This window comes from Syngnathoides biaculeatus, chromosome 14 (assembly GCF_019802595.1).
Source record: "Syngnathoides biaculeatus isolate LvHL_M chromosome 14, ASM1980259v1, whole genome shotgun sequence".
In the NCBI taxonomy this organism is placed as follows: Eukaryota; Metazoa; Chordata; class Actinopteri; order Syngnathiformes; family Syngnathidae; genus Syngnathoides; species Syngnathoides biaculeatus.
In genome coordinates this window covers 1,081,183-1,107,500 of record NC_084653.1, presented here as the reverse complement: position 1 = coordinate 1,107,500, position 26,318 = coordinate 1,081,183, and the positions used below count along the sequence as shown (strand labels likewise).

Below are 26,318 nucleotides of genomic sequence, written 5' to 3'. Positions count from 1 at the left end.
TTTCACTCAGTCTGGAATACTGGAACAGAATCCTGTCGCAATTGCTTACCTCCATCCTTCTGTGATCGACCATGATGTTCAAGGTTCTTTAGAGTTCTTTGTTGCTGTTCTCATTCTCATCTTTCATGGCAATCTGCTGAGGGTCCATCCATCTTAGCAGGCGGACTAAATTTTATATGATGGGGGCCTTCTCCAGCAACTTTTCTATCATGTTTACCGGGAATGTTTGGCAGCTCATCTTAAATTCCTGCTTTACACAGTCAGTTGCAATGCCAGATTTCAGAAGCAGTCTCTCAGCCGCAAAACCTATGCCTACTTTTGATAAATCCATCCAGTGTGACTTGTCACCCACATTAATCTTGACAAGGCCGGTGAGGGAGGCTGCTTTTTCTTTAAGGACTTCAGGCTTGATGAACTTTTCCATCAGAGTCTTGATGAGGGTGCCCATGTCCTTTGCAATGAAGGGAAGCATAGGCTTGTCAGTCTGGTACAATTTCAGGAATGGTTCCACCAGCCTGCCGCACATAAAGAAGTGAAGCTTGGCAACAAAGATGGGGACCTGTGCTACTTTCTGAACAACAGTGAAGGAGCTGTTGGTTGGGCAGGTCACCTTCTTCGTTCTTTCTGCCTCGCAATACTCTCGTACGTGTGGCATCAGGGTGATGGCTCTCTCTGCCACATTAATGTTTTCAAGCCATCTGTGCTTGCACAACATGAGAGGGAGAGTGTTGGATCCAGTGACTTGTTTAAAGTCTTTGCGCCTGGCAGGTGCATCGCAAAACAAGTTGTAGAGGCTGGACAGAAAATCTTCCACCCCCCACCCAGCTGCTTCGTAACCAATTCGAAATGCATTATGGAGAATGTGTAGACCGCAGCTTTCAGTCTGCAGCATGCGGCGGGTGGTCACCTTTTCTATTTCTTCTTGAATAGATTTGTACAGCTTCCAATTAACATTGGGGCCATCCATCGAGAGCTGGAGCAGCTTTTGGTGACCGAAATCACACACGATAGGGTCCAGACACTCCTGAAGATCAGTTGCTGCTGAATCTCCCAGGAATTCAGAGGTGAGGTAGCAAGTGCGGACCCGGTCATCCATTCACAATCGCACATGAATGTCCAGCTGCTTCTCTTGCATCTCATGATTTTGAGACTCAAAGAGGAGGACATACTCTGATTCAGCCTTCACTTTCTGATGAGATGAAAAGTGGGCAGCGATGCCAAATCTAGCCAGGTACGAAGTCTTCCTTTCCCCACAGTGGTAGTTTTTAGCAATGTCACTGTCTGGAAACATGACTGCAAACACTTTTGAATTATTTTCACAAGATTTGTAACTGCAGATCACTTTTAAAGTCCACACGATCTCTGCCTTTAACAAGTCTGTTTTCGTGTATTGAACTACGTTCATAAAGCCTGACTTCTGGCTGGTTGAAGTCGATGACTGGACAACTGTAGGTGCGAATCCACTGCCAGTACCGGTGCTTGGTTGATGCTTCACTATCTTGATATTTGGACAGAAAGATTCATACTAACAGAAGATGAGACAGTCTTTGGCAAATCAACGTGTCTCCTGTTTTTCCGGTGCGACTCCAGTGCTTTGACGCCCATCTTTCCAAGCTGGGAACTTTGTTTGCACAGATGACAGTAGAACATGTGCCGATCTTTTGGATCTCGACGAACCCAGCTCCCAAACTCTTTACTTTCAACCCAAGCAACTTGAAAAATGCACCTCCCCATGATACAAGTATTCTTATTGGATCGTTCCAAGAACTACGCTACGAAGACAAAGTTGACATGCCTACTCACAAAAACAAACAATGGAATATCGACGACAAGATGGCGACAAGTTGTGAAAGAGTGACTTCCGTTGTGATTTCCGGCTGTTTTGGATGCCAGACGGATCTCTATTTTTTTTTTTTTTAAATAAAAGATTCGTTTTTTTTTTTAGGGAGAATTTTGGCGGTAGAAGTCTTCCCTTTGATTTTTTTTTTTTTTTTTAGGGCCGCGTGCGAACCCTGTCTTCAACTAAAGAAAACAGACTTGCTGTTAGTAAATACCTGGAGTCACTATCTTTAAAAAAAGCAAGGATCAAGTCAGAAACCGTGGTGTTCCAATAGATTCTGACCTGAATTTTTCACTAGTCATATAAAATCAATCACAAAAAGTGCCCTTTGCCATCCGAAGAACATATCTAGAGTGAAGGCTTGTTATGCGTCAAGCAGACCAGTTTACTGCTCGAAAGGCTTTATTCGCTTCTTTCAAATGCAACTCATTACTGGTCGCCGTTACTAAACTCCTAATCTACTCACTCACACCTCCACGCGCTCCTTTTTTCCTTCTCACTTTTTTTCATTGCACACATCTGCGCAGTCTTGTCTCATCACACACTGACGCACACACACACAGCAACACTGAGCTTGTTGTCACAATACCCATAAGAAAATCTCCCGCTTGAAAAAGAGAATCTTTTCCACTTACACCGCATTTTCTTCTTTTTGCAAATACTCTGACAGTAATCGTATCTTAAAATAACAGCATTCCTTTTACATTTTTTTTTTTTTTAACTTTCAGGATTATGATCGAGGGGAAACATCCAGTGTGTCTAGCTTGTTTCGCTCACAGACCGCTTTGCGAATTTAACACTGGTGGTGGCCGGCTCATAAGGACGCCGTCATTGTAAACAACGTTGACAGGATGTGTGAGTTTGTATGTGAATTGTGCAATTGGATGGAGCAACAAGTCACTCCTTGTTTATTGACTCACATTGCAAAAATGGCACAAACTGAAAATTTGTATGTTATACTTTCAATTCGGGTTGGATTTTTATTGTTTTGTGTGCAACATAAAATGTTTGTGTGCAGAGACCACATCAGCAGTGTGCAATTACGAATATGAGCATCTCAGAGGGTACATTGGTCGCAGGTGTGTTGGAGCCTATCCCAGCTATCTTCAGGTGAGAGGCGAGATTCATCCAGAACTGTTCGTCAGCCAACCACAGGGCGTGTATAAACCTTTCGCACTCAGTCACACCTTGGGCAATTTAGAGTCTTCAATCAACCTTCCAGACACGTTTTTGTGACGTGAGAGGAACAAGAAAACCCAATTAGACAAGGGGGGAAAAAATGCAAATTACACACAGGTAGGATTGGATTTGAACTTCAGTTCTCAGAATTGTGAGGCAGATGTGCTAATCAGTTGTCCACCAGTCATGTAATTTTTTCATTTTAATTCACAAATTCTGCCAGGGTGTGTCAACTTATGAGCAAAACTGTACATATATCCAGTCATATGTACCCCAGTCAAAATGAAATGAAAGTGAAAGTACACTTATTTCAGAACCTCTTGGTGGCGGTGGCATATTAGAATGAAAGTGAAAAAGTACTGCTTTTTGATAACCTCTAGATGGCAGCAAACACTTATAAAGCGTTTCTTTTTTTATTTTCCACTACACCTATGTATCATGATTGACTAACCATTTAGGGGGGTGCATTATACATGAGAAATGAAAAAACGAAAATGATAAACATGTTATCATTTTAACAATTGTTTATCCCCAGTAGTGATATTATTAAATAAGACGTTACACACACACACACACACACACACACACACACACACACAACACACACACACACACACACACAACTATTTAGTACAATAAAGCACCACTTGAGAATGATTCCAATGGCTACTTTTGAAGGTGATGGCAATATTACTCTACTTACACTTTGATGATTTTGTAGAGTCGCCGTCTATTTGAGCTGGGTGTAGTAGTTCTACTAGCCATGTCGAACAGCTTGTCAGCAAGCGCTGCATAGTTAAACTGTAAAACAAATAATTGATTTGAAGGGCAAAACAAAATGTGGTACCAAATGTCGTTTTCTAACAAGTGGTGGCATGTTGCATTTCCAATCAAAAGCATTTATCTTCTTACACAATCAGTATTTTTGAGGATGATTGCTTGAAGTTTGAGAAATGATAACCGATCACTGATCTAATCAAAAGATAGACCAATGTGTATAAATGTGTCCATTTACTGCATATACTTGGTGCACTTAACTCTTAAAAAATGTACATTTACAATAATGTATCATCCTTCTACTTACAAAAGTGAAGCAAAGTGACAGAACAAAATGCTCTTCTGTCAGATGGCAGAAAGTACAGACATTAATTAATGTATCGACTGACATTTTCTTGTTTGTTGGTGTCCCGTGAGATTGTAAAATATGTGCTTTGGCTTTATAAAAGAGACCACAAACACACGTTTTCCCCCATTTTGTCCTTACAAATATACCACGCAATCAGTCATCATCGCCATGTTGAAAAGTGTATCCGGTCGCGTTTGAGTTGTCAAGATAAAGCCCAGTGATGATCCAAAAATGGAATGTTTTGGTATCGGAATACACGATTTTATTGGAGTAGTCTGACCAAATTTGTCTTGTAGTCTGATCCGGGCACTATGTGCTGTCTGTCGCACACAGCTTTTTTTTTTTTTTTTTTTTTTTTTTTTTTAGATAACTTTGGTGGTGGTCAGATATTTAGTGTCACGTTGAAAAACATGCGACAAGGCTGAAAATGAGCTACCTGTTGGATTTGAATATACTGTGCACGACGGAAACATGGACTAAATTGGTTCTGTGGAACCAGCCAATTACGTAATCACATTTAATATGAAATCCAATTATCATAAAATGCTATCTGCCAATACCAATTAGATCGGTGTAAAGTCTAAATATGAGTTCATTATTTCACCTGGGGGGGGGGGGGGGGGGGGAGTATTTTGTATAAAGCACAAAACGAACCTGTAGAACTGGTGTTATGGTATCAAATGGAGACTCTGAGTTCAAGTCTCCTGACCGAACCTTGTGATCATCTTGTTCCAAGTTTGATTTACTACCTGGGAAAAAAAAAGGGAGATTCTATGTGGTAACTTAAAATAAATAAATAAATAAATAAAAACACCCAATACACGTGCAACAACTAAGTGAAACAATAAGAGTCCATGTATCGTCATCTATTAAGTAGTTTTGGTAGAGTTATGTAGTTTTTCTAAAATTGCAGCATTTACTTTTTTGTACAATGAAAAATTTGTAATCAATGGTGGAAGTATGTTGTTGGTTGCCACAGTAAATAGTGATTTTGGAAGGAGACTCAAGACAATGGTAGTCAGTGTAATCATTTATGTTGAGTACGATTTTCGGAACACATGCTGTGTGCTGTGATTTTTGTACCATCAATCTGCATAACAAGGTTCTTTTCATCCCCTTCAGAGGACTGGCCTAAATCAGGGCACTCTGCTACATTCAGCTCCTTCATCAAATCTATAATGGCATCAGGCGCCTGGTCAATAATCGTGCTGAAGATGCTGCTACAGATGGCTCGGAAAAGTATCCGACTGGTCAGACAGACAAGAGAATCAGTGAGTGTCAAATATTACAAGCAAACAATAAGCACAAGATCATGAAAGAATTTACAGTTCTCTGCGTGGGGTGGTGCAATTTGGGTTGGCGGTGGTTTGGCTGTGGGGCACTGCAGCAGTGCCCCTCAGCTATACCCTTTCCCCCACCCGCAGAGTCATCTCCATTTTGCCATATATGTCAAAAACACAAGGAATGTCTCCGGTAGCTGGAGCCACTAGTAAGATGACAGACAGTAGACAGAATACGTTAGACACATTGCAAGAAGAGTCACAAAGCAATAAAAGGTTACCTATCTGACGGTAGAATTTTTTTGACAATTTGAAATACTGTAATAATATAATAAAGGAATCTAATGAAATGAAAGTATAATTGTATGTTAGCTGTTTAAGAAGTTGATTGCAAGAGGGAAGAAGGTGGTGGAGTGTCTGCTCGTTTAAGTTTGTATTGTTCTGTCGCACCTACCCAAGTGATGGAAAACCTGGTGAACTTAACCACACAGGGGCCAATTATCAACGAGATAAGGGACAATAACTGCCAGTTGGGGCACTGATGGTCAAAGTTACAAGGGCAGAGTTGGATATTGACTTAGATCATGGCATTGCTCATGGCCAAGGCTTCTCTGGTGGATGGGTGGGGAGGGTGTGGGGGGGGGGCTTCCCTCACATGCCCTGTAGGTGCTCTCTTGAGTACCCCTTATCGTTTGGCAACAAATAGTGACAATCCCAGAACATGTTGGTTAAGAGATGCCATCAAGCTGAAAGAGTACTCTCGGGTCTTTTTTGCCTGTAATCCTGCAGCGCCCGCTGATGTGTACCACCTGGCCAAGCAGAAAGCAGCTTTCGTGATCATTGAAGTAAAACTCGTGTGGGAGGAGTTGGGTCAGGCCATGGAGAATGATTTATAAACAACTTCGGGGAAATTCACGAACAGTATTCTGCGTATTAAGGTGGAGAATAAGTGCACCATCAACACTGTGTATAGTGGGGAGGGTGCACTGGTGACCTCAACTCAGGACTTTGTGAGTCAGTGGGTGGACTTGTACGAAGAACTCAATTCTACCGTGGCTCCACAATGGCTCTGGATTGGTAGACTGGGGTGATGGTGGGTGCCCCCCACCCCTTCTTTTTTTGTTGCAACTACAGGGGGATTACACTCCTGAGTTTACCTGGTAAGTTATATTCAGGGGTTTAACAGAACAGGCACCTCATCAAGGTGGAGAGATTTGAGTGTCCCACTAATCCTAGGACCTACGTTACTTGGGATTTATGCCAGTGGCAGTCACCCATGGCAAACAGGTCCTTGGTGAGACACCAGACAAAGCATGGCTCAATTGAACCCCTACGAATCAACAATCAGACATCAGTTTCCCTTGTCCAGATGCAGGTCAGTGGTGCCAGCACTCTGGAGCAAGGTTGGAAAATGGGCTTGAAGGCAAGCACCTGCTGCCCAGTTCTACACCCGTGGAGCCCGGCCAGGTATGATACCACGGATGCCCTATCACATGGGCTCACTGTCTGTGGGAGGAGTCATAAGGGTCGGGTGAAGTGTGATCTGGGTGGTGACCTTAGTGGGCTGATCCCCGGGTACAGAAGCTGGCTCTTGGAATATGGAATGCCACTTCTCCGGCAAGGAAGAGCCCGAACTTGTCTGTAAGGTAGAGAAGTTCCAACTCAACATAGCCAGGATTTCCCCATACATACAGCTTTGTCTCTAGTACCAGTCCTCTTGTGAGGGATTGGAGCCTCTTCCTCCATGGAGTTGCCCATGGTGAGAGCAAGCATGTCCTCCAGTGTCTCATGAGGGGGAAGCACAGCAACATCAACAGTGACGGGATGAAGATCAGTTACCTTCCCGTGGTGTCCTGCGAGTGGCTCTCCTCTTGGGGAGCCTTACGAAGCATGGTCATTTCACTCTGATTCGCGCCGTGGGAGGCGCACTTTTCCCATTCCCACTTTGATCACCTGTACCGTCTGCCAACGGGGGTTGCACGGGACCTTCTCCGGCTAGACATGACATTCAAAGGGACTTCAAGGTTTCGTTTGCAGTTTCAGTGGCACAGGCTGGTCACAGCGCCCCCTCTAACTCCATATCTATCACCCTGTAATCCTTTGCTCCTGACATTCCCTCGTCATCATCATCATCTACTTCTCTCTGGTGGACAATGGAGCCTCCCACATGCGAGTGTAGCGCTTCTGAGAACCATCCTCAGGTGCCTCGAGTGGCTCAACAACAACAACAGTGTATAGTGGGGGTGGGTCGCGTGGAGAACACTTTGAAGACCACCTCAATTCTACCAACACACTGTCTCATGAACAAGGAGAGTCTGGGATCTGAGTTGGACTCGCTGATCTCTCCATTCGAGGTCACTGAGGTGGTTGAAAAGATCCTTGGTGGCAAAGCATGGATGAGATTTCCAAAAAGCCCTGGATGTTGTGGGGCTGTCATGATTATGATGTCTCTGGAACACTATGTTGACATTGGGGACAGTGCCTCTGGATTGCAGACTGGGGTTGTTGTCTCACTTTTTAAGAAGGGGGTTAAGAGGATGTGTTCCAATTCAAGGAGGATCCACCTCAGCCTTCCCGGTAAGGTCTATTAAGGAGTGCTGGGGAGGAGGGTCCGTCGTGAAGTCAGATCTGAGAATCAGAAGGGTCTGTGTAGTTTTCGTCCTCTGCAACCTTGGGAGGGTCATCCAGGATGCATCGCAGTTCGCTCAAGCAATCTAGATGTATTTTGTGAACATGGAGAAGCCCTTTGACCATGTCCCTTGGGGAGTCTTTTGGAGTGTGGAATAACGAACCCGGTTATATGATCAGTTGGGCCCTTAGACAACCAGGGTGAGAGTGGTTGGCAAAGCCGGCAATCAGTCAGATTCATTTACGGTGGCAGTTGGACTTTGTGAACGATTCTGTTCACAACTTTTATGGAGAAAATTTCTCGGTGTAGCAGAAATGTGGAGAGGGTCCATTTTGCATTACATCGCTGCTTTTAGCAGATGTTCTGTTGGCATCATCAAGCCATTATCACCAGGTCTCACTGGAGGAGTAGGCAACAGAGTATGAAGCTGTCATGATGAAAATCAGCACCTCCAAATCTCACACCTTAATCCTTATTCAGAAAAGGATGACAGGATGAGTTCCTGCCAAATAAGAGTTATAAGTATCTTGTGGTTGTGTTCACGTGTGATGGAAGAATAGAATGGGAAATCAACAAGCAGCTCCAATGATGCAGACCTAGTATCGCCCCACTGTGGTGAAGGAGCTAAAACAAAATGTGAAATTCTCAATTTACTGACGACGTTCCTACCCTGACCACTGGTCATGAGCTGTAGGTTGTGACCAAAAGAAAGAGATCCCAGATACAAGAGGTTGAAATAAGTTTCCGCCCCAGGGACCCACTGGTGAGAGCTCTCTTTGCCATTGATGAGATGCTGCTGGTCCAGGAAAGTCCTCAGTGACGTGTACTCTCGGGCACTTTGTGCTGTGCATCTTTTCCAGCCCAGCACTAGTGTTGTTCAGGGGAACATGCTAGAAGTGCACAATCCTTTAGTCCATGTTCAGGGAGACTGTTGTCCATAAACCATTCGGCCATATGGATCACCTCACTTCTATGGTCTGTCGCTCACCGGTTGCTGATGAAAACCATCACAGCTTTGTCTGGAATTCAATGAGATTTGATCTGTGTATCAGTGTGGAGTCCCCATATTCAGAATAATGGTGCCGGATCTGTTGCTACTACATTGGTTGCACAGAATTAAAACGTGTTAAAATGCAAATTGTTGTTTTTTTTTTTTAGAAGAGGGGTTAATGTCATTTTAATCACATGGAACCAATATACATCTTCAAATTAAGCAGATTCAAAGCACTACTTTTATCAGTCTGCACGGATGAAGCAGCAACCAGTTTTTGGAGCGTAACTGCATCGGGGAGCCAAACGGTGGAGAAATCTTCCATGTCTGACACCAATGATGCGAGGGACGGTCAACTCCCGAATCTCCTGAACATGTCACGCCTGGCTGCGATTGCATTGATAAAGAGTCAATTAAATTAACTTAATCTGACCATGTACATTGGTTACACATGATTACAATATAAAAGACAATTTATCCCTCTTCTCTGAAAAAAAAAACATTTTAATACATTTTTATCATATGCAAAATAAATGTACATGTTCAAATTAAACAAATTCAACTGAGTCTTTGTACATGAGGCCCCAGGTGTGTGAGGGCTGAGTGGAACGCAATGAAGATGGCATTATCGGTTTGACCGATATGCAACTGGAAGGGGTCCAAGAGGAGGCCAAGGAGGACTTGATTTGGTGGTGAATGACTACCCATTTGAAGCAGTTCAACATGACGGGAGCAAGCGCGACGAGACGGTAGTCTGTGAAGCAGAAGGGAGATTAGTTCTTCAGAACTGGGATGATGGTGGTAGCTTTGAAGCAAGGATGGACAACTGGGTATGTTATCCGGGCTCGAGACTTAACATGGTGATGTTAGTGGGGGAGCTTCTCATGCTGTGGCAGGTCAGTCTCAGCACCTGGTCACCAGAGTCGGTGGAAATTTGTGTGCCTCAAAGCGAGCAAAGAAGTTGTTTCGATGATTTGTTTTTTTTCTTTTTGCACATCACACACTAAAGATTCAAATCATCAAACCAATTTTAATTCCACTCTGGAAATACTAAATGCAGTTTTCAAATGAGAATTCAATTTATTAAGGTACAAGAAAAAAGATCCAAAAATTTCTGACCCTCTGTGAAAAAGTAATGGCCCCTGGAACTTAATAATGGGTGAAATAGAGGGGGCAGAGTGAGGCTCCAGGGAGAAAAGATAGCAAGGGGGGACGACTTAAAATACTGGGTGCCAACAATCTAGAGCAATGGTGAGTGTGGTGGAAGTGAAGAGACAATGAGCACAGTTGGAAGTGGGAGAAATGACGACTAGGGGTGAGCAGGTTGGATAGGATTAGAAATTAGCTCATTAGAGGGACAGCCAAAGTTGGATGTTTTGGAGATAGGTTTCGAGAAAGCAGACTTCGATGGTTTGGACATGTCCGGAGATGAGAGTGAGTATATTTGTAGAAGGGTGCTGAGGATGGAGCTGCCATGTAAAAGAACGAGAAGACAACCAAAGAGAAGGTTGATGGATGATGTGAGGGTAGACATTAGGGCAGTTAGTTTTAGAGAGTAAGATGGAGGCAATAGAATTGCATGGAAAAAGATGACTCGCTGTGCCGACCCCTGATTGACGAAGGCAAAAGGGAAAGTGGCATTAAGTAAGATTGTGATTAGCTCTGTCAAGGATGAGACTTTTCGGCCAGCAAGACCTTGTTCTAAAAACTTAAAAAAAACATACGGCCTCATAAGCGTCCCTCTGTCCCTATGGTGCTGATCATCTTTACGTGGGGGAAGAGTTTCCTAACCTCATCAGTGAGGGAGATTAGCTCCCTGAGCATATTTTTAACATGGTTGAAACAGGTGATTTTTAGAAGAGGATGCCTTCGCTTACTTTTCTTTTCAGGACTATGTTGAAGATCATCATGTGTGGCAATGCTGCAGGTGAGTTAACTTAAAGCATTTACAAGCCTCTCCCCCGCCATGAACACAAGCCTCTTCATTTCTCTTGAAAGGTAACATTGATGAATGTTAATTACTGTATAATAAATGTATTAGATTTTATAATTACATATTTAAGGAAATAAGTTGTAATCAGTCTCAAATATGGAAAATATAAATGTTTACATATTTTAATCATTCTGGTACCCACATACAAAAATTCCTCAGGGGTGGGGGGGGTCCTCCTGAGCATTCTTTCGCCTTTCCACAAAAAATGAGGGATTACTGTAACTCAATCTCTGCATTGTAATAATTCCCATGAATCATTATACGTAAGCGCCTAGTGTCACATACGCCCCTGCATGATTCCATCTGAGAGACTCAGCAGTAAGTGTGATTCTCAGTTCTTAGTTTGAATTTGTTTTTAGAGGCATTTTTTTTTTCCCCCAGACTTGATGAATTCTGATTGTTGTGGTGATGGCAGGCAGTGCCGATTTTGGAGTGTGAAGTGACAGTAAGGCTAATACGTGTATGATGCGTGTCCATCAGAATCCAAATCAGCTTTATTGGCCAAGTATGTAACAACAAAAGGAATTTGTCTCCAGTTCCTGGTACCACCCTAGCGGAACATATGTTGAGTACAAAGAACAGAATAAACAAACTAATAAGAATGAAGGCCAATAGATAGTCGATTGACAAGGATATTTTTTCCTTATACGAATGCATATTTGTGCAATGTTGTGCAAGGGTAGAGAGTCCTAAAGCATGCCCGTTAGAGCGATATATCAGTGCAATGACCATTGTGCAAAGGGTATCAAGGTTTAAGAAGCGTATGCAGTTTAAAGTGACGAGTGATGGAATAGTCTGTCGTATATAATAATAGTGATTGGCCCAGCGGGTGTGACAACAATTCAAGGCAGAAAACTCCAGTAGAATTTTAGGTTACCTGTTCAAGAATTTAATAACTTAATTGCAAGAGAGTAGAAACTGTTGGAATGTCTGCTTGATTTGATATGCATTGATCAGTAGCACCTCCCTGATGGAATGAGTTGGAAGAGCTGGTGGCCAGCATTTGGAAGATCCAATATGATTCTGCCCGCTCTTGTCCTTGTTCAAGTGGTGTGTAAGTCATCAAGGTGGATAGTTTGGTGCCAACAATCAGTTCAGCAGATTTGATTTGTCTGTTGCAGTCGGAGTTTGTCCTTTTTTGTAGCAGCCTCGAACCAGATGTGACCAGTGATGGAGATACAAAGTACAGATTCAATGACCGCTGTGTAGAACTGTCTCAGCAGTGCTTGTGGCAGGCCATGCTTCCTCAAAAGCTGCAAGTACATCTGTTGCTGGGCTTTTTTGAGGAATGAGTTTGTTTGTCTCACACTTCCTGTCCCGTGAGACCCTAATTCCTAAAACTTGAATGTCTTGATGGTTCACAAGACACCTGGACAGCATGAGAGGGTCTGGTGAGGGATCACAATCCTTTCTACAGTCTTTACTGCGTTCAGCTCCAGGGTGTTTTGGCCACACCAAAGTTCCAACCTCTGCACTTCCTGTTGATAGGCAACCGTGCTCCCCATGCATTTCACATGCCCCGATTCAGACTGCAGTTTGACGACAGCTCTGAATATGATTAAGCTTTGCAATGCCACTATAACAGACTTTTCACTTCATAGGAAGCAACAATGAGGGCAAATTTAGAAAAAAAAAATATGTGAATGTAAAGCCGCCAAACGCACTGAAGCATAATTTGTACACTGAAATGTTTTTGATAGATCTTTTATAAATAAATATAAATAAAGAAATAAATTTCATAAATTGATTTGATTTTGTACATTTACACTATTTTCTAAAATAAGTACTGAGATCAGAAAAAATTGCAGGGAGAAGGCCACAAAAATCATAAAAATGTTGTCGTCCAATCTTAATATTTTCAATGTACTGTAACAAAGGAGGCTGAGTGTTTGACTTACTCTTTGGTTTTGGCGGCTGTTTTGCAGAATGGCTCGATAAATATCAGGTTCTGGTCAGCTGTAAGCTGGAAAAAAAAATACAAACAGAATCACCACCATCATATTTTATCAATTTTTAATATTTACTTATTTGCTGCAGAATCTTCTAAATGATGCTTCACTCAAATGAAAGAAAGTGTTTGCTCGACCATGATATGAGCAGGAAAAGTGGAGGTGTCCAAAGAGGAATTTCATACAGTATCTCCTTCGTACCACCTTTCAGTTCAATGATTTGTGTATTCAAACATGTTCATTGAAACGCTTCAACTGGTACAATAAAAAATGAATAAATATTTTAATTGGACCAACAACCAAAACGTCTGTTGGCGCTCCTTATTCCAAACAATTCTTATTGATCATAAATTTACCTCTGAAGAACCCACAGCTGCTAGTTCAGTCAAGTAAAGGTCAAAGATATGGAACTGCAGACCAGCGGGTGCAACGTTGCCACTGTTCAGAAGCTCTGTTGCAAAGAGCTCCAGGAATCTTGCAACCACACTGCAAAAACAAGGGCATAAATCATCTAGTGTATGTTATTACATTGCAAAAATTGGACAAGATTATTTTGAGGTTACCTGCTCTCCCAGTTTTTTTTCTTCAGCATCTCAAAGCTTTTCCTGAACATGAAGCGGATTAGCTGTAATATGAAAAACAGGTGCACCATAAGGGGAGAAAAGTAATGTTGATTTGGCTGGCTACAGTCAAGGTGACATTGAGCAAGGTATCATCACTCAAAGTGAACCTTTCATTCAAGATTGCTCCTTGCTTGCCTGCATGTGAGACCTTGTTCTTTGTTGTGTGGAAGACAAAGTATACAAAGTACAGTGCTTCCTCTACTTACGAAACTCTCTATTGATGAAAGATTCAGGTTACGAAAAGCCTCCCCGGAAAATGTTTGTCTCCAGTAACAAGACAAATTCAGGATACGATAGGGAAAAAAATGGTGCTGGATTCAACCGAATAGAAACATCCTGCATTGTATCTTGGTTTGAAAGCGGCACGATAAGAGCGGCTCTCCCATTGCCCACTCCTGGACCACTTTCCTGGCATCACAATGGCTAAGATGTCAAGCTTTGGTCATGACGCAGCATGGAGCCGCTTCCTGGCATCACATTCTCCTTTGGCTAAGTGCATCAATTTTTTTGAGGGGTGGGGCGCATCTATCTTTACCCTTGATGCACTTCCTGTATGTTAGTCACCGAATCTATTGTCATACGCTCGCGCACATTTGATCACGTCTTCGCGGATTTATTCATCTTTTTTCACCATGGCCCCAAGAAAATGATGGCCAGTACCAGTGAGCAGAAGTAGGGAGTTGTTTTGTCCATCAAAACAAAACAAGAAATCGTTGAAAAATATGAAAAAGACATGCTACTCCTGCTTGACTTGAGAGGTTCGAAGTGGAGGTTGAACCTGAAGTTAAAGAAATTGTTTCGCTGGGAAAGAGAAGGACGACTTTGATGAGTTGGTTCACCATGAGGATCTTTTGACGGAGAAGTGAGGCCATTGATGAGTTGGTTCACACAGGACAATCCAGGAGCAGTTTTTGGCTTAGAGGAGGAGGCAGCCACCATTCCGTCAGCCAGAATGACGAAATTCCATGACATTTCCTAATCATCCGGAAAATGTGTTAAATTGGGCAAGTCCCCATTATGCTTACCTTGCACATTTCCGCATGATTACTAAAAAGTGTATGTAAACCCTATTATATAGCTTTTTATGCTGAATTCAAATCTGAAATCCGTTATGAAGGAAATGTTTGTAGTTTTCGATTATCGGCAAATATTGATCACACATTGCTGAATTTTCCGGAAATACCCGAGCAACCAGCAGAAAATCCAGAGAAGGGGCGTCACATCAGGACGAGATATAAACTTGACTGCCGTTCGACTTCAATGGGAAAACGACAAATTTTCAGATAATTCGAGCGATGAACATGATACTGAACAGACCTATGAAGACGGCGAAGATTACGAGCTTTATAAAGGCGTTAAAGGTTATCAATTTGAGCCAGTTAAGAGCACACGTTCAAATGTAGATGAAATAGCGGGCGATGAAGGTGCCGAGCCTACAGTCAGACCCATGGAGGAAGACATGCTTTATTTTGGAAACAATGACTGGTATGCATTTGTGAAGTTATTTTTTCATTTAGCCGTAAATTGGTGAACAGAAATGGCTTCGCTATCCTAAATAAATATATGAAGTTTTTGGTGATGTTTTAAAATTATGGAAATGCCATGTATTTAGTCTAAGTTGTTATATTTTCAAAAATAAGGATTTAAATGAACAAAATCCATTTTAAAAGTTATGTTAATTTGAGAGCAATAGCTGGTCATAACTTGCTTCAACATAAATATAATTTCACGTGGTAAACTGATGCCATAACCAGACAGTACCAAGACCAGTCCATCCCCATTTTACTCAGAATTTTTCCAAGATGTCACGAGCAAAAATGGCTAAAATTTATACAGATTGATTTTAGCTTACAATCACTGAGAAATTCTCGAAAAAAATACTTTTTTCTTCTGCATCAAAAATCAGTACTAGTGAGCGATAAAGCCATTACACAGACAAGTCCTTGTTGTGACGTCAAAGGTAAGCCACACAAAAGGGTACTTTTGTCAGATACGGGGAACTAGGTCAAAGATCGCAGACTTTGATTCATAAATATATTTTTCTGCAAAAATATCAAAAGTTATGCATTTTATGGTACAGTTTAACATATTTTTGTCTAGATAAGACAACTTGCGCGTGAAAATTGACATTCCATACACTTTAAAAACCGTTAAAGGCAAACATCCTTGGAATGGTAGTTCAGTAAACATTGAAAGTTTATTTTGAATTTATTATTTGTGGAATTTATTAATTTTAGTGAAATTAAACTGTGTAATTTATACGGAGACTTGATTACACACAGGTGGATTCTATTTATCATCATCAGTCAACATTGGATCATTCAGAGATCCTCACTGAACTTCTGGAGTGAGTTTGCTGCACTGAAAGTAAAGGGGCCGAATAATACTGCACACCTCACTTTTCAGTTATTTGTAAACAAAAAAAGTATAAAATAGCCAATGAATTTCATTCCACTTCAGGATTGTGAATCAGATGCACCTGAGTGAGGTTGTTAGCTGCATAAAGACATCAGCCCAGGACTACACCACTACAAACAACGACACGACAGGATTTGGCCAATGACCTGAAAAGAGTTGGGACCACCGTTTCCAAGGTTGGTAAGAAACTAAGACGTCATGGTTTGAAATCATGCATGGCACGGAAGGTTCCCCTGCTTAAACCAGCACGTCATGACCTGTCTTAAGTTTGCCAATGACCATTTGGATGATACAGAGGAGTCATGGGAGAAAGTTTTGTAGTCAGATGAGACCAAAATGAAACCTTTTTGTCATAATTCCATTAACCGTGTTTGGAGGAAGACAAATGATGAGTTCCCTCCCAAGGTGTTTTTCCTGCACATGGGACAGGATGACTGCATTGTATTAAGAAGAGGATGACCACAACCATGTATTGTGAGATCATCACAGCTGTGATAGCGTATCTGTTTGCATTAAATTTGATGTTTATAATAACGACAACATTTCAATTTCTGGCAGCATTTTGGTGGTATTTCGTCGGTATTTTCACTCTGATGTTAACATTTCATAGAGAAGCATTCTGTTTACAATAGCATAGTTATAACTTATAGACACATGTACACGTGTTATCGAGCGGTTTGCATGTTTGCCAGTATGGCGAAAGTCTTGGAGCGAAAAGATGAAGATCGTGCCAGGAACGATTTTTTAACAATTTATTTGTGCGATATAGCTGCAAATAAGTATTTGAACACCTGACAAAACCAATGTTATCTTCTTGATCAGCAAACCTACTATTTTTCCCCCTTGTGCCAATGTTGGGACACTCACATCCTGCTGGTCCAATCAATATTAGTATGAGTACAACTTCTGTGGACAATCGCACGATTCGTCACTTTAAACTGATCCCTTTGCACAATTGTCATTCCACTGGTCTATTACAGGAATCCGCGAACAGGTAAAGACACTCTGTACATGTTTAACACAATGTGGGACATTAACACACTTATCTCTTACCTGTTCTAAATGAAGATTTTACATCTTGCACGACTCTTATAAGGAATAGTTCCTTTAAACAGAAATGTCTCTTATTCTTAGTTCTTGTTGCTTTGTTGTTCTTTGTTTTGAATGTTGTACCAGGGCAGCAAAGACTGTGGGAGAAAAATTCCTTGTGTGCTTTTACACATTTGGCCATTAAAGTTGACTAATTGAGATGCAATGTCGGGCAAAGGTAGAGGTGGCGAAGGCTCAACAAGGCATATGACGACATGTACACCAGGTTGGACACGAACGAACGAGAAAGGGATCTCTACAGGTTGGCCAGACAGAGAGATAGAGATGGGAAGGATGTGCAGCAGATAAAGGCTCGAGAGGGAAATGTGTTGACTGGTGCAGTAGTGTCCTAAATAGATGGAAAGAATACTTTGATGAATGAAGAAAATGAGAGCGAGAAGGAATAGTAGAAGATGCAAGTGTTAAGGACCAGGAAGTGACAATTATTAGTAAGGGGGAAGTTACAAAGGCACTAAGGGGGGGGGGGGGGTGGAAAGGCAGTTGGTCCTGATGACCTGTGGCAGTATGCATGCAATTTGGAGAGTTGGCTGTGGAGTTTTTGACCAACTTATTCCACAGAATACTCGCGAGAAGACGCCTGAAGAATAGAAGAAAAGTATGCCATTTTTAAGAACAAAGGCAATTTGCGGAGCTGTTGTGCTGCCTCGAATGGCGGTCATTTTTTATCCCTGAGCTCCGTTCCTCATACATACAGAAAAGTGGACGACATTATGTTTCTAACTGCATTTATGGAAGACGTGACCGACAGCACATCAAGCCCAGACTGACTAATAGGCAACCTGGCATACACACATCCTGGGACTCAGGACTGCGTCACAAAGGAGCAGTATTGTGTCCCTGATCTTTTACTCTATGTGACAGAAATCACAAAGGTGGAGCACTTACCCGTATGCTAACATGGAACACAAAAGGCAGTGGAATATGCTTTTATATCACTGATGAATGGTGCTCGGACGTAATAGAGCTCAGCACACAGCAGCACATCAAGCCCAGACTGACTACTAGGCAACCTGGCATACACACAACATGGGACTCAGGACGGCGTCACAAAGGCACAATATTGTGCCCTTGATCTTTTACTCTGTGACAGAAATCACAAAGGAGGAGCACTTACCTGTATGTTAACATGGAAAACGAAAGGCGATGGAATATTATTTTTCCAATAGAGGCAAACTCCATGTATTCCTTTTTTTTTTTTTTTTTTTTTTTTTTTCAAAAAAGTAAAACGTGCGTGAATGAGAGGGGAGGAGGGTTAGTAGGCGAAGAGATAGTGAGGGTGGCAGACTTCAAATACTTGGGGTCAACAATCCAGAGCAATTCTGAGTGTGGTAAGGAAGTGAAAAATTGGGTCCAAGCAGGTTGGACCAACTGGCGGAAGGTGTCTGGTGTGTTATGTGACAGAAGAGTCTCCGCTAGGATGAAGGACAAACTTTATAAAACAATGGTGAGGCTGGCCCTGATATACAGATTAGAAATGGTGCTGCTGAAGAGACAACAGGAAACAGAACTGGAGGTGGCAGAAATGATGTTGAGGTTTTCTCTAGGAGTGAGCAGGTTGGATAGGAAGAGAAATGAACTCATTTGAGTAACCGCCAAAGTTGGATGTTTTGGAGACAAGGTTCAAACGAGCAGACTTCGATGGTTTTGACACGTCCAGAGGTGAGAGAGTGAGTAATATTGGTAGAAGGGTGCTGAGGATGGAGCTGCCAGGCGAAAGAGTGAGAGGTAGACCAAAGAGAAGGCTGATGGATATTGTGAGGGAAGACATAAGGGCAATTGCTGTTTGAGAGGAAGATGCAGGAGATCCCAGGCTGCAATGGAAAAAAGATGACACGCTGTGGCAACCCGCTTAACGGGACAAGTTACAAGACGTACACCTCACCTTTGTTCTGCTGCTGTCATACATGTCCTAAACTATTCTAATATATTTCTCCACCACACCAGACCGATGCATGCAGTACCACAGTTCCTCTCTTGGTCCTCTGTCATGGGATTTTTCTAGCTCCACAAAGACATAATGTAGCTCCTTCTGACCTTCTCTGTACTTTTCCACTAGCATCCACAAGGAAAATAACCATAACCATAGCATAACCAGCAAATAATAAAATAAAAGAATGACTATGAAATCATTGACGCAAAACATGAACTTTAAATGCTATTCACATGCTCTTAGCATGCGTTCCAGCACCATGGAGGCTGCACCAGCATTCCACAAAGCAAGCTGGGAGCATTTAAAGTGAATGCTTTGTGTAAATTATTTAGAAAGTCATTTTTTTCATTATTTGATAGTTATTCTGTTTGCTGAGGTGTGATAACTTTAGTTTCGATGTGACACCATGTGTACAACATCGTCAGTAATAACCTGCCTTCCACAAGCAGTGTGTGGCTCAATGTAAGCTTCTTTTTACAGATGAGTAATGCAATGTTCCTCACTGTCTTAGGAGCGCCAACATATAGTAGCTTACATAGACTCAAAACACGTGCTGCCATGAACGCTGACATGGTAACCAGTGTGTATTAATCACACAAGCAAAACATCTCCACACAGGCGAGGCCGGGATTTGAACCCTGATCTTCAAAACTGCGAGGGAGATGCGCTCACCAGTATAAGTGCATTCTAAACCAAGGGAAAACAAGAGAAGTCCAAACACAAACCTGGTAAAACTTGTCCATTCGCAGTCTGTCAATACCATTCCACTCTCTTTTGAAGGTCTTCAGGCAGCTCTCCAGATATAATAGTTCTGTGGAAAACAGCATACTTTCACAACTTCTTTTCTCATTTAGATTTAGTTGCATTTAGAATTATACCCGCAGAGTCAAATGTAGGGATGCACAAAAACTTTTGTTTTTCCACTCACAGTGATACTAATAACCCATAACGTACAACTTCTCCAATCCACAACAAATCGCCAATTTCATTTTTTACATGGTTTGTTGCAGGAGTCTTCAACGATTTCAAGGCCAAGGACGCCCAAACTGATGGAAAGCTGGAATGGGAGCCCCGACTGATGTGTATTGTAGATAATTATTGGGCTTTATGCGATCAGGATTTTTGTGGCTGATTATCGATGACCAATACGTTCACAAAATGGAGCAAGGAGTCTATTTAAATATGTTCATTTACTCCATATACTTGTGTAATTAATTCATCCAGCCATCCATTATCTACCACTTTTTCGGGTAGGGTCGCGGGGGAAGTAGTTTCAGCTGGGATATCCACACTTCCCTTTCCGCAGCCACTTACTTCTTCCAGCTCTTCCGGAGGGATCCCTAGGCGTTCCCAAGCCGCTGTACGATTGATTTAACATTGTGGTACCTACACGGGAGCTCCAGCAGAAGTCTCTGAGTGATGAATGGTAAATATACAGTGACATAATACAGAAAAGTGTTTTATAATGTATTACATTATAGATTTATCGTACTGTATATATTCTATTTATAAGGTGTTATAATTAGAGATTTAACTAAATACCTCTTTTTGTCTCAAATATGCAAAGTACAAAAACTTCACAAATTTTAAACATTCTGATACCTATATAAACATACACCCCCTGTTACTTCACGCTTTTTCACTTTTTCTGGGTGGTTCAGGTACCAATTACCCTCGAAAAACGAGGAATTACTGAATATCAAACTACTTGAATCATAGAATGCCTGTCGATCCATGTGAAACTACTAGTATAGTCATATCGTACCATATCATATTGTGTGTGTGTGTGTGTGTATATACACACACACACACACACACGACGCTCTTCTACATTCATTCGTTTTACGTTTTTTTTATATATATTTGACCTGACTAAAATAACTGTTAAAAAAAAGGTGAATTTTTGATTTAGACCGCTCTCCGTAGTACAAGACGTAAAAACAATCTTACGTTTGACACTGCATCCATTGTATACATGGCGCAAACAAACTGAATGTGCCTTGCCTCTTCCCAGTTCATCGCTTGTTACCCTTGTGTTAAGACGCATCTGTGATCTCTGTTTACATATACATTGTTTTGCGTATTTGTAACCCTAAGCAAATATGGTTGGTCGAAAGCTAAAGTCTATAAGTGATACTGGTAGTCAAAAGGTAGTCAAAAGAAGCGGCAAGCTATCTCATCTGAAACGTAGGTGGCTTTTATCAAGAAAATTTATGCTTGTAAAAATCGGGAATGTTGTACGTTTCTTCCAAATGTCTCCGTCGACCATCAAGGCTCGCATATTTAAGTGTGAATGGTCACACATTACTGGAACATCTGTTGACCGTCAATACTATTTATAAGCAGAAAGATCGCAAATGAGAGTATGAACGGTCACACATTACTGGAACGTACAGGAACAACTTACATTCACTTTCACATTACATTCGGTCATTTGGAACGTAACTAAAACGGAAGTTGAGTAGCGTTTGTGTGTGTTCGTGTGCGTGCGTGTGTGTGTGGTGTGTGTGTGTGTGTGTGTGTTTCTGTGAGCACAATGAGACTGAGATGAGACAGTATTAATGTCCTTTATTGTGCAATCAATACTAAAGTATTGATAAACTGAATATCTTGCAAACTTGAATGATACAGGCTCAAATATGTATTTTTTTAACATAAAGATGGCTCATTCAACCATCCATCCATTTTCTTAGCCGCATATCCTCACAAGGGTCGCGGGTAGTGCTGGAGCCTATCGTAGCTGTCAACTGGCAGGAGGCGAGTTACACCCTGAACTGGCTGCCAGCCAATCGCAGAATACAGAGACAAACAGCCGCATTCACAATTACACCCAGGAACAATTTAGAGTGTCCAAAGAAAACTTATGCAGGCACGGCGAGAACATGCAAATTTCACAAAGTGGGTCCAGGATTGAACCCGGACTTCAGAACTGTGAGGCCAATGCTTTCCAGCTGCTCCTTCATACCGCCCCCTGATCATTCATGTTAATGTTAATTTTAAATTACCATAGAACCTAAAAAATTAAAAACTTGCAACTCATACAATTTGGACATTTAAAAAAATAAAAATGCCTGAGTTTGGCCTAATTCTTGCTTTAAATTCATCCATTTTTTGTTGAATGATTGGGTACACACGTTTTTCCATGAATATGGATTGAAATGGGAATTTACGATGTGGAAGTTGGTAATGAATTGAACTCATTACATTTTTACTTACCCTACTTCTTCCCCTCCTTGAGCAGTTACATTGTGGTGGAAGGGTTTGTGTGATGACCAATGACCCTAAGAGGTAAGTTGTCTGGGGCTTCCCGCCTCTTGAAAAGTCCCCCATAACAAACAGATCCGAGGTGAGGGACCGGACAATGCACAGCTCCATGAAGACCTTTGAGTAATAATAATGGATCTAAGTTTCCCTCACACGGACAACTTCTCTGGACCCAGGCCTGGAGGTGGAGCTCAAAGGCGAGCGCCTGGTAGCAAGGAGTGCACCCATGGGGGTTGGCCAAATCCAGCCCGAAAGGGTAACATGGGTCCCACTTCTCATAAGCTCACCACCTGTGAGGAGGGCCATAGGGGTCAGGTGCATTCTGAGGTGGGCAGTGGCTGATGGTGGGGACTTTGGGAATCTGATTCGCAGGCACAGAAACTAACCTCTCGGGACCTGGAAGGTCACCTCTCTGGCAGGGAAGGAGCCTGCGATGGTGTGTCAGGTCGAGAGGTTCCAACGAGATATAGTCAGACTCGCTCCCACACAATTCTTAGGTTCTTGTACCAGTCCTCTCGAGAAAGGTTGGACTCTGTTCCATTCTGGAGTGGAGTGAGAGGTGCTGAGAAAGTGTAGGTACACCTGTTGCCTACCAGTTGGGCACTTGTACGTTAGGATTCACCCCTAAGGATGAGTGGGGAGCCTCCCGCCACCTTTGGGTCCTGACTGTCGTTAAAGGGTGTGATTGGGATGAAGCCCCCCCATCCGATCAGTGTTTTGTATCTCAATTTAGGTGCTCATCACAGGTAATCAATAATGAAAAAAATGTTTTGGTATAAGGGTGTCCCTTCAATGATCGACTTTGTGGCCACTCTGGCGAAGAGAGGAATAGCGCAGTCAACTGATCACCACGTCATGGTGAGTTGGCTCCAATGGTGTCGTCAGAAGGAGTTTCAACTCCCACCTCTGATAGAATTTTGCTCATGTTACGGGGGCAGCGGGGAACATTGAGTCCAACTGGAAAACATGTTGCGTTTTCATTGATGAGGCGGTTGACCGAAGCTGTGGACACCAACAGTGAGGGATGGCTTCAAGCTTAAGGAGGAGTCCTATCGGGCCTTTTTGGCCTATGGGACTCCTAAAGCAGCTACAGGTTGGACAAGCAGAATGCAGCTTTGGTGGTCGGTGAGCCCAAAACTCAGGCGTTAGAAGAGTTCGGTGAGGCAATGGAGAATGACTTCAAGATGGCTTAGAGGAAATTCTGGTTCAGTCTAGTGTCTCACGAGGGAGAATAGACAACACTGTGTATAGTGAGGGTTGGGTGCTGTTAACCTCGACTTGGGAGATAGTGAGTCGCTGTGTAACATACTTTGAAGACCTCCTCAATTCCACTGACACGCCCTCCCATGAGGAAGTAGTGTCTGGGTTCTCTGAGGTGGGCTCTACTATCTCTGGGGTTGAGGTCAACGAGGTGGTTAAAAAGCTTCTCGGTGGAAAAGCCGTGATCTCCAACTTTCACTGGAGCGGGTCACAGCTGAGTGTGAAGTGGTTCGGACGAGAATCAGTACCTCCAAATCTGAGACCATGGTCCTCAGTCAGAACAGGGTCAGGGTTCACCCTCACTCTGACCAAAAAAATTTAAGGGCTTTTTAGGGGCATTCTTAGGGGCAAACACGAAAAATCTAGGGCCATCGTGGCAAATCAAGAATAGGGAAAAAGACTCACCCAATGGTGCCATTAACCATTATTGGTTCATCAAAGGTTACAGTACCTCAGTACCTGTCACAGTGATCACCTGTCGCCCCTTGTGGTAGTTCTCATTGATATGACCATTCTCAATGTCTTCACATAATTACTTCACATAGTCTACGGAAAACAGATTCTAACTACAATTGCAGCTATATACACATATATACAAATGTCTTCTACTGATGTCTGTCTCAGCACCCCTACTCTAGCTCCTTGAGCCTACCCAGTGCCTCCTCTATTTGTTGCTGCAGAGGTGCCAAGGTGGCTCGTTTGTCCTTTGCTCTGCCTCTGAGTGCATTGGCCTTGGTGATAAACCTATGATTGCTGTTTTCTTCAGCCTCCTCACACAGCCTGTCAGCCTCCTCAATAAGTGTAGATATGTCAGTCTCTATTCTAGCTTTTTTGGCTCTCCCTACCTTAGCTGCCTTCCTCTTCTCTGCCTGTTTTGATGCATCCTTCTTTTCTTCCTCTAGATGCTGGACGTAACTACTTCTGGCAGAAGACGCAGCGACTAACATCTCCTTTGTGATAGGCACCATGTCAGGCCCTCCATATTGCTAGACCACCTCCACTATTTGCCTCCGAGCAATCAGTGACTCCTTGCTTAGGTTGTCCTCGGTGACCACCTTGTTTATTGAGAAGCCTCTTTCCACAGATGTCTGTCCATAGGAACAGCAGCTGCTTTATGACGGCCCATAGCTCCTGGAACTGCCGTTTTCATGTATTGAACTATGTTCATAGAGGCTGACTTCTGGCTGGTTGAAGTCGATGACTGGACAACTGTAGGTGCACATTCACTGCCAGTACTGGTGCTTGGTTGATCCCTACTACTGCCTGAAGTTGATGCTTCACTATCTTCATATTTTGATAGAAACAGATTAATACTAACAGAAGATAAGACAGTCTTCGCCAAATCAGCCCATCTCCTGTTTTTCTGGTGCGACTCCAGTGCTTTGACGCCCATCTTTCCAAGCTTGGAACTGTTTGCACAGATGACAGTAGAACATCTGCCGATTTTTTGGATCTCGACGAACCCAGCTCCCAAACTCTTTACTTTCAACCCAAGCATCCTGAAAAATGCACTTCCCCACGATACAAGTATTCTTATTGAATCGATCAAAGAACTACGCTACGAAGACGAAACGAAATGCCTACTCACAAAAACAAACTATGGAATATCAACGACAAGATGCCGACTAGTTGTGAACACAGAGTGACTTCCGTTGTGATTTTCGGATTTTTTGGAGGCCAGACAGATCTCTATTTTTTTAAAATAAAAGATTAAAGTTTTTTAAGGATAATTTTGGCGGTAGAGGTCCTCCCTTTGATTTTTTTTTTTTATTTAAGGCTTTTTTTTAAAGGGCTTGACCGGTTTTCAGTAAGTTTTAAGGACTTTTAGGGGCCCCTAAATGGACCCTCAGAAATGTAGGGGTTTTGAGGGACTTTTAGGGCCACATATGAACCCTGAGGATGGCATGCCCTCTCCTGGTCTGCGATGAGATCCTGCCCCGAGTGGAGGAGTTCAAGTATCTTGGGATCTTGATAAAAGTGAAGGAAGAATGGAGGGGGAGATCGGCAGGCAAATCAGTAAAGAGTATGCAGTCATGCGGACTTTGTATTGGTCCGTTGTGGTAAAGAGGGAGCTAAGTCCAAAGGCCAAGCGCTCAATTTACCAGTCGAACTATATTCCTACCCCCACCTGTGGTTACGAGCTGTGGGTAATAACCGAAATAGCAAGATCCCAGACACAAGCAGCAAAAGTAAGTTTCCTCAGGGGTCTTCCTGAGCGATCAGGTGAGAAGCTCTGTCATCCGGGTTGGGCTCAGACTCGGGCTGCTACTCGTCTGCATTGAGAGGAGCTCGATAAGATGGCTAGGACATCTGGTTCAAATGCCTCCCAGACGCCTTCCCAGTGAGGTGTTCTGAGCACGTCCCACATAAAAGAGGCTCCAGCGATGACCCAGAACATGCTGGAAACTTACATCGTTCGGATACCCTGGGAATGCCTCGGGGTCCCACCCAAAGAGCTGGACATAGTGGGCTTGCTGAAGGGAATTCTGGACATCCCTGCTAAAACTACTGTCCCCGTGACCCTAACCCGCAAAAGTGGTAGAGGATGGATGGACATTACTTCCTATGGAAAAAAATATTTGGCGGTTGAACAAATCTGACTTTAAACACTTGATAACCAAGTTATGTTCGAAATCCGAAGTTCCACTGGATATGAATTTATGGCAGGCTGAAGAGTCCTGGGGACAAAGATGTAGTACTCCTGAGCTACCCAGCAAATGTGCATC

At 42.6% G+C, this 26,318-nt stretch overlaps 1 protein-coding gene across 9 annotated transcripts in view; it reads right to left on the bottom strand.

Annotated features, from left to right (window-relative positions):
• Nucleotides 1-26,318, bottom strand: part of LOC133512468 (ribosomal RNA processing protein 1 homolog A-like) — a 70,128-nt gene that overhangs the window by 29,987 nt on the left and 13,823 nt on the right. For all 9 annotated transcript variants that reach the window (XM_061842133.1, XM_061842132.1, XM_061842135.1 and 6 more), the window contains exons 4-10: nucleotides 19,794-19,879; nucleotides 13,551-13,612; nucleotides 13,344-13,473; nucleotides 12,937-13,001; nucleotides 5,229-5,392; nucleotides 4,800-4,894; nucleotides 3,723-3,820 (exon numbers count right to left, since the gene is read on the bottom strand). In XM_061842133.1, the coding sequence (XP_061698117.1) occupies nucleotides 3,723-3,820; nucleotides 4,800-4,894; nucleotides 5,229-5,392; nucleotides 12,937-13,001; nucleotides 13,344-13,473; nucleotides 13,551-13,612; nucleotides 19,794-19,879 (700 nt within the window). The remainder of the gene's footprint in view (nucleotides 1-3,722; nucleotides 3,821-4,799; nucleotides 4,895-5,228; nucleotides 5,393-12,936; nucleotides 13,002-13,343; nucleotides 13,474-13,550; nucleotides 13,613-19,793; nucleotides 19,880-26,318) is intronic.